Source organism: Primulina huaijiensis, chromosome 10, assembly GCF_012295235.1.
Source record: "Primulina huaijiensis isolate GDHJ02 chromosome 10, ASM1229523v2, whole genome shotgun sequence".
Lineage (NCBI taxonomy): Eukaryota > Viridiplantae > Streptophyta > Magnoliopsida > Lamiales > Gesneriaceae > Primulina > Primulina huaijiensis.
Genome location: NC_133315.1, coordinates 17,155,730 through 17,172,792, shown reverse-complemented (window position 1 = coordinate 17,172,792; position 17,063 = coordinate 17,155,730). Strand labels below are relative to the sequence as shown.

Genomic DNA, 17,063 nt, shown 5'->3' with positions numbered 1-17,063 from the left:
TCAAAATCTTTTGTTTAATCTTTAAAAATATGGTATTTATGTGCTCCAAATTTTTTTTTAAGCGCCCATGAAATTTTGAAGCCTAGCACTTGGGCCATGGTTACATACAATCGCTTACCAATATAATTTTGTGGCGTAAGCCTCTTTATTATAAATTCTTGAATTTAAATAAATCAATATATTGTTGGACAGTGTTTGACTTTATCATGTGCATGCATGCTGGTAATTAAAAAAATTGAAGCTTCGGTAGAAGATAAAGAGATATGTTAATTAAACACTTCGCTTTAATTCTTTAATTTTGTCCTTTACATTAGACATATTAACGTTCAACCCCCTAAAACACTGTGTGATACTTTTTATCTCACATCTTAAAAATTAAAGATTTAAAATAAGTTTATAATGAGCTAGTAATAAAGAAAGTCATTTTTAAAATTATGATTTCGAAATGGACTAGAATAATCAATTTTCCTATAATAATCAGACATATTTTTTTTTTATTATGTGAGAACCTTCAGTTGATACCATTCGATATGCACTTAGTAAACTTATGAACTAACGCAATAGTTTATAAACCACGTTAATAAAATAAATTTTATATGGCAAACTTTGTATGACAAGTTCGCCTAAGTTTCATTCCTTGAACTATTAATTATAAAATTTATTTAATATTTTCCCAATCAACCTAATTAATTATTTTTTAATGCTATATTATATTACAATTATCATCACAAAATTTATAATAATAAACTTAAGCTGTTCATTAAGTAAAACAATTGGACACCATTGTCTATAAATTAACGAAAAACGCGCTTAATATTATTTAATGGATTGTTTCAAAAAATATTATTTATATTAGTTTAAATGTGATCTCACATAAATGTAATTTAATTAATGATTTTATCATGCAATTGCAATTATAATTTTGATAATATTTTTTTAAAAATAAATTATATTATATTGATTTTAGAAATATATATTATAGGGGAAGTGTTATTCTGAATCACACTCCACAATTGTTAAACGCACTCCACTTTTAATTTTTGTAGTAAAAATGGACAACAATACCCTTTGATTGAATGTTTTTTCAATAGTAAATTCATTAATAATGTCTATTTCCAAAATTACAATTTTAATTGCTTAAAAGATTGTAGTTAAATTTGTCAGTATTAGTTAAAAAAAACGCAAGGTAAACAATTAAAAATATCATGGATTAAAATAATTATTAACTTTATTATATTTTAACCTTTTTTTTAATTCTAATTTTTTTAATCAAGTGATTATTTATTTTAATGTTTTTCCTCTATGTTCTTACGTTTTGTTATAAGTCAAAAATTTTAATGTTTATTATTCACAATAAAAGATATTGCGTTTTTATTTTATTTGATGTATTTTCCATATTTATGGATATTTATAAATTTTAAAATATTTTTTTGAATAACTAAATTCCTAGATAATTAATTTTAGGAAGTAAGATTATTAATAAACTTTACCCAAAAAAAGCAACTCTTCGTATATTAATTAAGAGACGATCTTTTGTGAGACGGTCTCACGAATCTTTATCTGTAAGACGGCTCAACTCTAACGATATTTACAATAAAAAGTAATATTCTTAGCAAAAAAAGTAATACTTTTTCATGGATGATCTAAATAAGAGATCCGTCTCACATAAGTTTTTGTCATTAATTAAAACGCCGTGTAGTGAAATGGTCCATTTTGCCCTCCGCGTAGTGAAATGGTCCCAACGAATTTGCACAGGCAACAAGAAACCAAAAGAAGCAAAAACACATCCAATTCTCAAATTTCTGTAGCCTTACACCAACATTTTGTTGGATCCAAACACGCCCTTATATAAATCTGGCCAATGAAATTGAAGGGTCTTCCATTTTCTTGGATCGGACCCATGAATCTTTTTTGTCTCCTTCCATTTTCTAACCCGATTATGGACTCGTTGAAAACAATTCGACTCTAGTTCATGTCTACTACAGAAGGCGCTCCTGTAAGATTTTTTTTTATTTTTTGGCCGACTTTGGAGAATGATTATTATAATTGGATATCGACCCGAGAACTCAGTCATTATCGACCCGAGAACTCAGTCATCGGCTCTACACGACGAGGATTTCGAACTCTATGTATATAATTGATATCTTAAATATGATTCCAGAGTTCTGAGGGATTTGATGAGATGGTCCTTATAGACAACATGATATAAAGGTAATGCCAAGAGGATATCACGCGGATTAAAAATGTTTTGAAATGGATGTGAGATCGACTTATGTTTCTTGGTCTTCATCATGAAGTCCAACTCCTCACTCTCTCTTTACGTCTTCCAATATTTCTTTTGTGTAAACACACAAACATGTTTTCCATAATACAAAAACTTATGTGAGAGGGTCTCACAAGTCAATTTTGTTAATTCAATCATTTTTTTAGTGAGACATGATAGCTTAATAGAGCTAATACATTTTGACATCTCTAAAATTGGTCATCTATGTTAGTCTAGCTTTATTTTGATGTTTTAATTAGTAAAATTTCAGTTTCACTTTTGGTTTTTTTAGTACTTTGATATACAAAAAAACAAGGCAAAATTAATATTTTCTAAAAAAAATATGATATATAAAATTAAACTACTTCTATTTGTGGATGCTCGATTTTATACTTTAATATATTGATGGTGATTTATTAACTAAACTCAGACGAAGAATATAAAATATTTTGTATGAACAAGAAATTTCATATAAAATTATATCCAACATAAATCCTAATTTAATTTGTGGTGGATATATTACAAATAAATAAAACAAATTTAATGCACCTCACAAGAACTCCCACTATTGATTGAGAATTAAAAAATTTTATCCATCACAAATTTAATTACATTACTCACTTTTATACACTTCGCTTGCTAATAAATTTGACACATATTTTACACATGAAGTGGAGTGTAGGTAACACAAAATAGAATATAAATACCAACTCCTTAAAAATTATTACTTGGATTATTAAGAAAATAGCTATAAAAGGAAATTTTTTGAATTAAAATAACTGGTTAAATTAACATATTTTCATATTGATTTTGAAATGAAACTACTTTTTACAACTTGAATTATTGTTTTTGGGAGGTGCAAGTTCAACCAAGCAGCATAGAAAAATTTAAATAAAAATTTGCTTCCTACAACTGTAATCAACCTCCCCCTCCCCTTGTTCCCTGTTCAGTGCACATGCTTACCACTACTTGAAATCCAAGTGCGTTTCGACTCTGGGAATGCAAAAATTTAATTTACAAGGCTGTATTTGATTTCCTAACATGTACGATAAAACAGGTAGTGCTCAGTTGTCACCCGAGTACACGACATTGTGGAGTGAAATACTTGCGGTAATATCTGTGAATGCGGTTATAGGATTATACATTTATTTTGGAATGCAAGAACCTTCAGACAAGCATGAACCAGATCCTAAATTCCTCGCAGATATGAACAAACAGACTCATGAATCAGTGCGGTCCAAATGAAGCTGACCGTACTAAGCAGGAATGATCGGTTCTGATTCGTGTGCACGTATGGGATGAATTGTTGTGCCTGTTTTACATATTCATTTCCACATATTTGGTCATTGTTTCTGAAATTTGGATGCTTAACCACTGAATTTGTCAATGGAAGCCGAATTTAGGTGTTCCTACAATCATCTCTTGCTATTCTATCACCCTTGAGTAGAGCTAACAACAGGTTTATTCAAAAGATAATGAAACACAGGCTAAGAAGGTAATGACATTATGACATAAATAACCAAATGATATAAATCTCTACATATTTATCAATCTATGTATGCTCTTTAAACCAGCCAATGTGCTAAGCACCAACCACAAGATTAATAATTAATCCGAGGGAACAAAACAACAAGATTCAAGCCTAAAAAGTATCACAAAGCTTCTTCAAAAAACAAAAGCATCACAAAGACAAATGACAAGGTAAAAAAAACTAAAACTAATCCATAACCTGTATCAAATCAATGAATAAGCATAAAAGAACAGCAGCAGGAAAGAGGGAAAAATATTGTGCCAACTTCAAATTCACTGCTAACAATTATATTCAAATGCTATTACGTAGTTTAAATGCCAATTAAGAATAAATAAAACATGCTCCTTTTCAGTAATAAGCTCGCATTGATTTCTTTTACCGGAAGCTTTAGCTCCTGATATCGTCACCCTCAAAGGCTCCCCTTTCTCTCCTGATGCAACAACCCGTTGAGTAAATTAAATCCAGAAAAATTTACCACAACTACTTATTTCAAGTATAAAATAATGTCAGGATAAATTTTTTTTCAGAAATTCAATATATAAAAATGTTTAAAATAAATATTAAATTATGAATATTTATGATATAAATATACAATAAATATTTTTTCAGAGATACAATATATAGAAATATAGACAATATTTATTAATTATATATATTTTTAAAAAAAATTAAAATTTTCGGGTTGACCCAAACTCAACTCTACCCGATCATTTTTTTTCGGGTCAACTATCGAGTCCAACCCGATATGACCCGAACCCGAAAACCCCAAACTTAAACCTGATTTTTCCAAGTTGAACCGTGTCGGTTGGTGGGTCGTGTCTAATTTTGACATCTCTATATTAGCGAATGAAATTATATGTATCTCAAAAATATGTTGACGATAAAATTTTAGCTACAAATTTTAAAACATATAAAAAGAGTTTTTAGTTTAATTTACCACATTCTTCGATCCACGCATGAATGCAGCCGAGAACCAACAACTTTATTCAATAACCTTTTAATCTGTCTTTTATTAAATAACAATAATAATTACCGCCGACCTATATCCAATGCTAAAAATATACTATAGCTTCAAAACAATCAACCTGCTCCTCCAAATTAAATACTCATTTGACCAGCGCATCTATATATATAAATTATATATATATATATTTTTTGAAATATTGTTCATTAAACATACTCACCATTAATGATAACAATCAGTTATTTGACGTCATGAAACGTATAAAAAATGTATATTCATTATGTGAGTTTCACCTTAACGATAAACATAGAAGTAAGTAAGCATGGTTGGTGAACATCATATCAAAATTATATACATATATATACACACACATATTGTCTACTTATATAATTAATTTTTTATATCGCGACGATATTTGTAAATAATGTTTTCTTAAGTTAAGTAAGTTCATATATATATATATATATATATATATAAAACCCTTAATAGTTCTTATATTTTGTATAATATCTATATCTATAAATATATATAGATATAGATATTATACAAAATATAAGAACTAGCGTATGAGAAATATTTGACCATGGCATGTTCATTTCGGTCAACAAATGGGAATAAATCAAAATCCAAATTAAATGATTCATTCTTTTTTTTTTTTTTTGGGTTTCCAGTTCTCTTCAATAGATGCCGATGATTAAGATTCATTTGACGCGTTAATAATTAATGTGGTCTAATTGTGTTGAGTTAGATCATGTGGATCATTCACATTTTAATATAGATTGACATAATGTATTGATGATCAAAGAGCTAAAATTTTAGCTTATCGTATGAGAAAAAACACTACAAATGTAGCGTAGAAAAATCCAATTGAGACTGACGTAAGCCTGGCAATCTGTAAATATGAGTATTTCTAGAGGGAAATTGGATTTCACTCCCCAGCAGCCGTTTTTTTTTGTTCAGTCCCTGGGTACTTTTTTAGTACCACATTTCCACATGAAGTACCACATTTCCACATGAAGTGTACCACAATTTGTATGACATAGTACCACGATTTTGTGGGTAGGGAGTGAACCCAAATAAATGTTTTGATTGGAGATTTTTCACCAACTTCCCCTATTTCTAGTATAATTTGTTATCGGGAGTGTTGAAATATAAAAGAATAAACTTAAACCGAACTTAAAAGGTTTAATTTTCAGCGGGACATGAAAAAAGAAAGAAGAAAGGTGATCTTTCTCCATTAGGGGCCACTAATTAAAGATGAAAATGAAATTGTTTTTGAAGTGTCAATGCTTCTTTTCTTCTTTTTTTCTTTTTTTCTTTTCTTTTAGAAATTAAATAGCAGTGTTGCCTTTTCGATAAGATCCCATTACACCTTTTTGTTCCAAAAAATATATCCATAGACACAAGCCACAAAATATTGAGTGATGATTGTTTTTCTTACAATTATTTTCATTTAAAATTCATTTTTAAAATTTCAATAATATTTAAAAGGCAAAAACTTGTGTGAGACGGTCTCATGGGTCGTATTTTGTGAGATGGATATCTTATTTGGGTCATCTATGAAAAAATGTTATTTTTTATAAGTATTACTTTTTATTGTGAATATCGATAAGGTTGACCCGTCTCACATATAAAGATTCGTGAGACCGTCTCACAAGAGACCTATTCTATTTAAAAATTGAGATATAGAGCTGAAGATTTGATCTAGGTATATGTAATGGTCGGTATCAAATTACTACTTCTTCCACTATCATTAATTTCCAGAATTTGTCAAATTTGATGTGAAACAGCTCTAAAGCATTAAAGCAAAGTCCCCCCTTTTTGCTATTCTAAATTTCTACTTCAACACCATTCATCTCCAATATAAATTGACACCATGTCTAAATTTCCTTGAAACATCATAATTTAGAATAATTCTCATTTTCAAGAATCCAGAAATCCATTTCATCGAAGAAAAAAATGTCCAAACATTCCCTATCCTTTTTCATTATCGTTCTCCTCTTCTGCTTCGGTATATCCTCCTCTAGTCGTCCAACTCCGTCGATCCATAATGCCGAAGACAAACATGAGGTTCGTTAGCAACATAATTTATTGCGATTAATATATTTACATGATGGAAACTCACCATGCGTAGTCGTGTTCTTAAATTTATATATCTATCCTGTAAACAAATTTTTTGTTCTAACTTTGCAAGGATATTTCGAAAATTTAGGTTGAAAGAGAGGGAGTAGTCCAAGTGGAAGAAAGTTGCCAAGGAATTGGAGGAGAAGAATGTTTAATGAGAAGAACTCTAGCAGCTCATCTCGACTACATATATACGCAAAAACATAAACCTTAAGATATATACTCTTTGAAGAATATTAGTGTGTGTGTGTGTGTCTATATATATATATATATATATATATATATATATGCATGTAAACAAACACACACGAGGTTATGATCATGATCATGATGAGAAATAAAATTGTGTTCTTAGTTTTTCATTAGTTTTGCATATATGAAAGTATATATAGAAACTTAGTTTGCAGGAACACAAACTACTTTGTTGTTGAATTAATGTAAGATAACATTTGATGATTTGACGATGAAAAATACACATCGTATATGAGGATAATAAATCAATATACTTGACATGATACTGATCATGTGTAGAACTTGAATCAAGCATTAGACACAATTTTAATGAGTAATCAATCAATATTTTATCATCAAATGGTGTCTTATACTATAATATATATGACATATTTATTAAAACCGTGGAAATATTTTTTTCAAGAAAATATTTGAACAAAATATTAGTTGTCTGTATTGAATAAAATCTCTGAGGGTTGCATGTATGAACTTGGACAATTCTGCTATTTAAGCTACTTTAGGGGGTGAGTTCGGACAAAATCTTAATTTTAATATCGAACAGAAATGCTAAAACAAATAATCTATCATGCACGTGATGCGTTGTGATGTGTAATGGAGGACTTCAAATGAATTGATCATTGAAGATTTAAATTCATGAGAGTGGTCTCCCCAATTTTGAGACTGAATATTTAGTTGATTATATTAATTTAAAAATTCTGAGATGGTCCACACGTCGTTGTCGGGAGAGAGATATACATAGAGGGAACTGAAAACTTTTAATGAAAAGACGACCAGTCTATTTCATGAAATTAATGTTTTGACTTTGCTCCACCCTAGACTTTTGTTTTTGCTTCATAATATAATTTGATTCACACATATAATTTTATTTATTTTGGACAAATATATCCTTCTGATTCCTTAAATTTTCTCAGGAAAAAAAAAGAATTAGTTTCAGGTAGCAATCATTCTTAGTTTGATACTAGTATTCCCAGGCATGATATACATGTTTTCGGGCCTCCTTTCGACGATTACTGGAAAAAGACTGGTTGTATTTGTGTTGGAAACATTTTAAATAAGAGTAGGTCTCTTATGAGACGGTGTTACGAATCTTTATCTGTGAGACGAGTCAACCCTATCGATATTCACAATAAAAAGTAATACTTTTATGATAAAAAGTAATATTTTTTCATGGATGACCCAAATAAGATATCAGTTTCACAAAACACTACATGTGAGATCGTTCACACGACTTTTTGCCTTTAAATAGAGGGTTTGTTTGGATATACGTTTGAAATCAAATGATTTACGTTCATAATCCAAATATATTCGGTTTGTTTGGATATATATTTGTACGAATCATTTCATCCAAACACAAACATAACGTTTACGAATTCAGTGAGCAACTAAAATCCACGGGCTATTCAGAATGCTCAGACACAAAGCAATACACACAGATGTAACTGCAGAAGACTTATCATTCACATATCTAACTGTTTCAGATCCCCTATCCACCACCTCTTCATGAGCAATATCAACACCTCTCTTCACACTGTCCGATAATTTCTCCAACGAAAACTGGAGAAAAGATCTTACTGTTTCAAATGCCACCGTTCCAGTCATATCAAGTACAAGCTTCCGGTTTCTTGGCACAGCCAGAGTCGATGACATTTTGTCCACGAAACCACGATCACGATTCTTGAATTTTCTTGGATTTAAATGGATTAAACTTGGTTTTCTCCCAATAATCGCCTTCTCTACCTCAAAGAAACCACCATTCAAATCAATCTTCGAGGAATAATCAAAATCTGGTTTCGAAACAGCACCTGAATCCGTATTCAAGACATGATCAGCCGTATGGATAATTGTTTCCACTGCATTGTTACATACAGATACCACCATATCTTTCACTTTAGATTCATGCTTGGGATTAGTCAAGCCACAGAAAAGTTCATCAAATGTGTTTACATTTGATGTCTTGTCCAAATAAACCGCCACGGCTGTGCTTACGAATACTTGGGTACAATATCCAATAAGCTCCCTAAACTTGGATTGATCACAGATAAACTCGACCCACATCTAAAAATTCTCATTTGTCATCGAAGAACTATGATCAGCATTCAAAAAATCGGAACAGAAGGCCATTATCGAGTTCCTAGCAAAACTCCCGACAACTACAGAAGCAAATCCAGAGCCTGCACTTGAAAACAAACTATCCATAATCCGGTCAGACAAATCCGAACCCGCAACCATAGAATAACCGTTTTTGGTCATCTCATGTCCATAGCCTTGCAAGATTCCTACACTCAAAGCCCTAGTGATTCTTGCCAATGAATCATGAAATCATTTGACAGGGTTATTTTATAAATTTGCTTCAAACTTTGTGGAATTTCGTTTGAATCTGATCGTATAAACTGTTTCAAGTCTTTGGAAAGAATCCCGAATGCCTCAGCTGAATCAGACACCATTTCGGCCACAGAAATTAAAGCCCCCATCAGTTTGGACAACCTTTCCCTCTTCTTAACAACAGAAGGCAAGTTGTAAATCTCATATGCACCGTAGCCTGTGAATCCCAATGCGCACAAAACAAGAACCCATTTTTTCCTGTTCTTTGTGTACAGTAAACATTTCTTCACTAATTCGAGACTACCCATAAATTGTTCAGACGTTACAAATTTGGAGTGACAAAAATAATAATGGGTTCGGAGATTCAAATCCCTGATCACTGTTTATTCTTCAATTTTCACAAAAAGTTAACGATCATGCCCGTTTCAAAGCCTTGAATGACAAATATTCATTTTGCAGCTAAAGATTAAGGTTAAGAGTGATGCAAACGCAAACCTTGGGAAGAGACAAAGTCCATATATGCGTAAGAAACATAGGGGATTGCTGCACTTGTTGGTGATTCACTAAGAATCTCGCATGTAGGAAAGCGATTGAATTTTGAAACGCTATTTGATCAAAGAAGATACCGGAATTAAAGTGTCTTTTAATATAATATAATATAATCAATTTATACATGTATGGACATAAAATAGGTGTGAAGCAGCTAAAATGGATATGGATGATCTGTGAACCATAAAGCCGGGAGGATAGGGATGGAAGGTTTATTATTACATGATGACTCATGCACGTAACATGACCCATTTTTCCATCAAAAGTGTTTCAGACTTCTATAATCACGTCTGAATTTGGACAATGTGACATGAAGTTTAAAAAGAGAGTCCGAGTTAGATTTTAGCCATCTGGTTGGTGTTTTTCCTTCTCGTCTTTCGAAATCTTTTAGGATGGGATTTGTACAATGTATTCTGTTCATGATATTTGATACGACGAGTAACAACTCTGGATTGGGTTTGTTCTCAAGTGGACAATTTTATTACTACTGTCGAACTATTGGATGTTTAAGTATGTGCACAATTTACACACGCTCACATGCTAATCAATGGGCACTTGAAATCTCAACACTGTAAAATGGCCACTACCACCTTCACTCAAAAGAGAGAGAAGTGAACAGCTCTTGAAGCTAGGAATTTGTTCATATTTTACGTTGATCAAGTTCAAGACCAAATTCACATTGGTAAAGATTGAGGCTCAACTTTGAGAGCGTGTTTTTCAATTTTTGACAATTTCACGATGTCCTTTTTCTTCTTCCCATCTCTACTCTTGGTGGTCCTCCATGCAAAAGGTGTTATTATAACAAACCACCCTCCGTTTCGTTTCTCTTACGCTCCGATATTATTCTCCACCTTCCCATCCTGGGTCCATATCAAATACGACAGCCAGAGTGGGGCTTGTCGTGAATCAATATATTTTCACATTAAAATGGGTGAAGAAGAATGCTGCTACCGAGAATAGATGGGTAGGGAGAAGAGGCGCTGAAATTAGGTTTAAAATTCAGAGAAGAAAGAGGTATTTTTAAGAAAAGGGCAAAAGCAATCAAATGGCTTTCTTCCTGCATGATAAATTTATCACCTTAGCATGCCATAATATATTGTCATTTGTAACCAGTCTGATACAAAACAGCCAGAGGCGTGATTAAGTTGGATATCATATCCAACCTATCTGATTCTCCAGACGCAACCTAGGTATAATAACCCCAAAATAAGATACATATATGTAGGTAGATACACTAAGATGGGCGTTAGCTACATCTCCAATGTTTCTGATGGTATTTACTTTCACTAGGGAACTTAAATAAAGCCAGTCATATCAAAATCAGCATCCGTACTTTATTTACGTGCACACTATATACAAACACTGTATTTCCAAGAGTTTAACGCAAGACAGTAAAATGGAAGAAAAATCATTCACAGTGCAAAGGTAAACTCAGATATAATGCAAGACTTACATGATTGATCAAGCGACATCAATGTCATCAACATCGAGCCAGTCATTTGATTCCTTATTGTCATGGGTATTTACATTTTCTTTGCCAGAGTGCTTATCGTTCAAATCCTTAGATGGATTGGACGAGCTTTTACTTAGTTGAACCCATTCTGGAGAGTCTTTTTTGAAGCTGTGATCGGATTTTTTGAAATTCGAGGATACGTCACCGTCGTCTTCTTCTTCAAGATCGCTAAATGAGACGTCTTCTTCGTTTTCAATGGGAATGGTGACTCTAGAGGCAGGACCAATTTCTGAACTTTCTTCCTTTAACCAATCATCAGCATCATCTTCATCTTTCTCTCCCAAAACATTTGAGAAACCAGATTTTATGGTTTGGTCTGCATTTTCTTTTATAACGGACTTGTCAACAATTTGAATTTCATTACTCTCAATTGGATGCTTAACTGTTTCAGAATCTGCTAGCACATTGGATGAATGTATCTCAATTTCTGATCCCTTGGTACTCTCGTTTCCGGAAAAGACATGGGATAGCACTGAAAGAGGCTCTTCATTTTGAGAACCAGCTTTAGTTTCTGGGTTAAAAGATTTTCCACCTGACGCATCATCTGGTTTTGATGAAATTCGACTCTTCAACTCTTGTGTCAGCAAGGCTCTTGCTTTCGCTATCTGCATGCATAGCAACGGCAATGGTGAACCTCAACGAAACTGGAGTTTAAGGAAACAAACAGAACAATGCACACATTAAATTTGAATTGTTACAAATAAAATGGGCTGATAGTCTCCAGCATTCTAGCCCATCTAGCAACATACAATCAATGTCTAGATGGTCATTAATTGCATTGTAGGTCTAGATCCATATATTTCTGCCACTTCTATAGGAAGTGAATCATGTGAAGATTAAATTATTGTTTGACAGTTCAAATAAATGGATTTACTACAGCCTTATAAAAATAAGATCTGGGGCTACTGAAATTTGAATGGAAATAATTTTTTATACTAATTCAAAATGTCAAATGCTTCTCTTCTACTCCAAAAAACAAATATCACGAGAGTTGCTAATGTTTTTCTAATGTTGTTTCATTGTTATTATATCCAAAATAACACCTAGTTCAAGAATAACATAATCATAGAAAATAGAATGTGATACAGCCGTAAATCCGTATAAAAAATTGAAGACCGTTGACAAATATTAGTTCCGGAGTTAGAGAACATTGTAGTCAAGAACATACAGAAGACCTACTATCAGTCACGTGGCGACTGAATATTATTCCCAAACAAAAGAGAGAATGATCTTGGATTGATTATCCAAAAATGCACATGATCTTGCAATGCAAATCATTCTTAGCAACAAAACAAGCTCTTACGGCCACCTAAACAACAGAAACATCTTCCTTCTCAAAACAAATTAAACCAAACTAAAATAAATAATAGCAGAAATCAGGAAGAAAGAGGCAGAAAAGTAAAAAAAGAAATAAGAAACAAAAAATTCCAAGATGTGCTTTCCTGAATTGTACGACTGGAAAACATCTTTTCATTGTGTACCATATGAAACTAGCAACATAGATTGCCAAAGTAGGCAATGCATTGAATAACCGGAGGTAAAGGAGAAAGTTCCAAGAGATTTAGTTTTCACGCTCCACAAGGAGATAAAACAGAAAATTCCAAAAGACTTAGTTTTCACACTCCACATTTTGTGGATTTCTTAACTTGGTAAGAATTGTTAAGCCTTATGTTTGCAAGGAAAGCATGCTGTGGTAACAAAAGAGAATCGAAATACAAACAGTCAAACAAAAATGCTATGGAATTCCTCCCATCTACAAAAGTATCCTGCAAAATTTCATCCGACAACTACAGATGGGAGCACTGAATATCCATGCCAAAATTGTTACCAGCTCCAACTCAGATTCTCTTCTGACTCAACATTACATGTGTAAGAAAAAAAACTGATGCAACACAAAACTAATAAGCAGAAGATGAGAAGGATGCTGATTATGAAGAACCTGTGGGGTCGATAGAAGTTCAGCTTCATGGCTATCCAGTCTAGGGTGAAGGAGAACAAAGTAAATCTTCCAGAACCGAGTTTCACTCATGTATCCAGGGCAAAGCTCAATCCTCAAAGCAGTTAATCTCGGAGCGAACCGTTCAACAGCTAAGGCATGTTCTTGTTGGGCATCAGACATATCAAAATCTACAGTGAACAAAAATAATGAGCCAAATGTCCATCATATAAAAATTGTACCCAATCAAAAAAAGTTAATGCCTCCTCAAAAAACAAGATAACATACAGAATCCAATTTTTTTAAATTACATGGGTTCAGGATTGATTTTTAAAAATTTGAAAGGCTCAAGTTAGAACAAGGATGCTCCAAAGGTCTGATAGTCCATAACAAGTTAAACAAAGATCTCTGTCATTGTTTCTCAGCAATCAACAAATAAAACATTTCTTGGTCAAATACAACTCCCTTCTGTCATCCACCTGTATCACCCAACAACTAGTTCATCGATTGTTACATTCATATGATGTCTTCGGGCTGTTGGTTCTCACATGCTAAGACTTGAATCTCCCTTAAGAGAGCCATTTAATGAATATCATTTGTGTTTCAACTTTCACCGCTAGTTGTACATAACGAGAAATTACAAAAAGCCGTAGACTCAATTGGAGTTTGAATTGATGGCAAAACAAATTCAACAATTAATTGCCCTAGCATGAGATAAAATGTAATATGCTTCTAATCTTAGCATCATCAGCAAACCAAAATTTATTCATCAATATAAAAAAGACAATAAAACAAACAAACTTTATATTTCGGAAACAACATAAATCAACTATACCAAGGTCATCTTCAGCATTTTGGGGTAGAGGAAAATCCAGCCAAGTCTCTGGATGCATAGCAATATCCCGAGCGAAGGCCACCACTTCCTCACTGACACCCACTGCACCATTCCTCGCCGAATCAAAACCCTCCTTGCTCCCCTCCTCACCTTCATCATCCGATCCCAACTGCAGGAAATCCGAGGCCATTTTAGTGATTTCAGTCACGTTGATGTTATTCGATAGCCGAGTAATCCCACTCTTGAACTTTCCCCCAATCTCCGCAAAGTCACTCCGAATCCCCGACATCAAATCGGGGTCGGATTCATCATTTTCCTTGTCGTTCCTGGTCTGCTGAGGAGGGGGAGCCAAAAATGAAGCCACTCGCCAGAATTGACGGGTCAGGGTTTTGGTGAGGTCCGAGAGGTCATCCTTGACGCCGCGCGGCGTAGAGGTTGGAGATGATGCGTCGTCGCTCTGGAGGTGAGGGCCTTCCGGGTGCTCGGATTCGGGTTTGTCTGTCCTGACGTCATCCTCGTCGTCATCGAGCTTGAGAGAGTTGGCGATGGATCGGGCCAACCATGACATTGTATGGGAGGAGATCGGTTTAGGATATGAATCGCCGGCGAACTGCACGTGGAGAGTTGGGGACTACACCACTATAATGGAATGTCAAATCGCGACAAAGCTTGCTGAACGCTGTCGTTTTATTGATTATTTTTCCGTATTTATCAATTAGCCCCCTGGGTTTTGGATGGATGGACTTTACAAAATATAGCTAGAGATATGATCTAATCCACTATACTATCCAAACCAATCACCATTTGGATTTACAAAGTGGAAAATCAACCAAACTGACAATCTAAAACAGATCAAATGTTATTATTAATATAATTTATATGTATATATTTTTTAAAAAAAGAATTATCTTTTAATTACGATACATGGAGATATTTATAATATATATAATATATATGTGGCCATGATGGAGTTTCTCTTAAAGTAAAGTAATTTATTTTGAATAATTTATATTTTTATGGTTAAAATTTATATTTTTTATATTAAACTTGTAAAGTTACAGTTTATAATTTTATATTTTTTGATCATATCAACAATATTTGTATATTCATAATTACTATTAAAAATTTGAAAATATATATAAAGATGCGCAATTAGATATATATGGGAATTGATATGCACCATAGGTTTTGAATTTCAAACATTTTGATATCATGTGAATTTTTTTTTCTTCTCAAAATTAAAGTTCATAGTAGATTGATTGATATAATAACTTTTATATTGTAAATACAGGAAAGAAGACAATATGAAGACCATGCAAAGCTGTGGAGGAGGAGACACGCTGTGACGCTGCAGACTGCGAGCGGACTAATCAGCTGGTACTGGAAACCACTAATTCGGCAATGGCGCAGCATCGTGCAGCCGTGTGGGCTGGAATTCAGGCGGCCCAGTGAGCTTCTGAACAACATCCCTAAAGTTGACGGGTGCCACGTTGTACACTTTCGGCGGGGTTCGTGGCCAAGGTGCGATCGGTTTCTTCATTATCTTATCTTTCGCGACGGTCGGTGGTCGTCTTTTTCTGCTCTTTTCTTCTTTGTGATGATAACTCCGAGGAAACTGGATTTCTGAGTGAGCTGAATCCGAATAAGCACTCGAAGAAGAGGAAGAGTATGAGTCCATGATCAAAATTGGTTCGATATGATCACAAATATGCACACGCGTTGTATGTGTTATTATTATTAATTTGATATATATATATATATATNTTGATCAAATAATACTAAACAATTAACACGGAATTATTTTCATTTTATAAGAGTTGTTTGATTTAAAAGAGAAATTTTGTTTAGATTTTTTTCTATGTAAAATATGGAGTGACTTGAAGAGGTTTTTTGTAGGATAAGAAAGATAATTATGGAATTAAATATTTTGATGTCTTCTAAAATAGCTACTCTAAAGTCTCACGCTTAATAATATGGTATATATATATATTGTATTGCAATTAATTTCAATTGAATTCAAGTCAAGTGAAGAGGGAAGGAGAAAGGGACTTCACCATTTTCATTGGGGGGCCTTCCAGATTTTATTATCTATAATATAATTTGTCAGCTGTGGTCGGCCGTCGGCGGCGTTGGCCGTGGAAGGTGACAGGACACTTTGGTGAACAAGTTTGACCCATTTTTTTTTTTTAAAAAAAAAAGTGAAGTGTAATGCATGTTCATATACTAGTTTATATTTTTAAGTGAAGCACACATGATATCATAATATATGAACACTAAGAACTAGCATTCTTATTTAGACTAGAACACATAGGAAGAAAATCTATTTATGGATAGAATCAAATATGCATTATTTACAAACAAAAATATTCGGTTATTGGGGAAAAATCAATATAATTCTAATGTCGAATCATGATCAACTATGACAGCATTAAAGCATTGGGTTGAACTATTTTTTGGTGTCGAGATAGCAGGAAAGGGTAAAAGAATGGGATGTATTATCAGACATACAATGCATTACAGACATATTATCATTACGCTTCAACTGAGTTATTTTATTTCACCTCTTAAAAAAAATAACTTAAATAAAACTACTTAATAGCAATAGCATGGCGATACATTTATATAAAACTTCTATCCCGAGCACGCGTAATGAAAACGTAGACAGTCAAGTAAAATCCAATCCACCAAATAATTTGATCTATAGACAACATCATGTATATCGATAATACATAAGGATAACACCAAAATTTCCTTGAAAATACGGGGTGGTCTCC

At 33.1% G+C, this 17,063-nt stretch overlaps 1 protein-coding gene and 1 pseudogene across 1 annotated transcript; both read right to left on the bottom strand.

Annotated features, from left to right (window-relative positions):
* Positions 1-8,481: 8,481 nt before the first annotated feature.
* On the bottom strand, positions 8,482-10,278 carry LOC140986250 (protein PHLOEM PROTEIN 2-LIKE A10-like; annotated as a pseudogene).
* A 1,039-nt stretch (positions 10,279-11,317) lies between these two features.
* Positions 11,318-14,947, bottom strand: LOC140986249 (uncharacterized). Its single transcript, XM_073454355.1, has 3 exons — positions 14,290-14,947; positions 13,458-13,645; positions 11,318-12,123 (listed from the first exon to the last, which is right to left on the bottom strand). The coding sequence occupies exons 1-3, from the start codon at positions 14,855-14,857 to the stop codon at positions 11,467-11,469; spliced, it is 1,413 nt and encodes a 470-aa protein (XP_073310456.1). The 5' UTR covers positions 14,858-14,947; the 3' UTR covers positions 11,318-11,466.
* Between the last annotated feature and the right edge of the window lie 2,116 nt (positions 14,948-17,063).

Coding starts and splice junctions, on each gene's coding strand:
- LOC140986249 (XM_073454355.1), bottom strand. CDS start 14,857: ATGTCATGGTTGGCCCGATCCATCGCCAACTCTCTCAAGCTCGATGAC. Junction 13,646..14,289: donor AAATGCTGAAGATGACCTTG/GTATAGTTGATT, acceptor TGTTCACTGTAG/ATTTTGATATGTCTGATGCC. Junction 12,124..13,457: donor AACTTCTATCGACCCCACAG/GTTCTTCATAAT, acceptor CTATGCATGCAG/ATAGCGAAAGCAAGAGCCTT.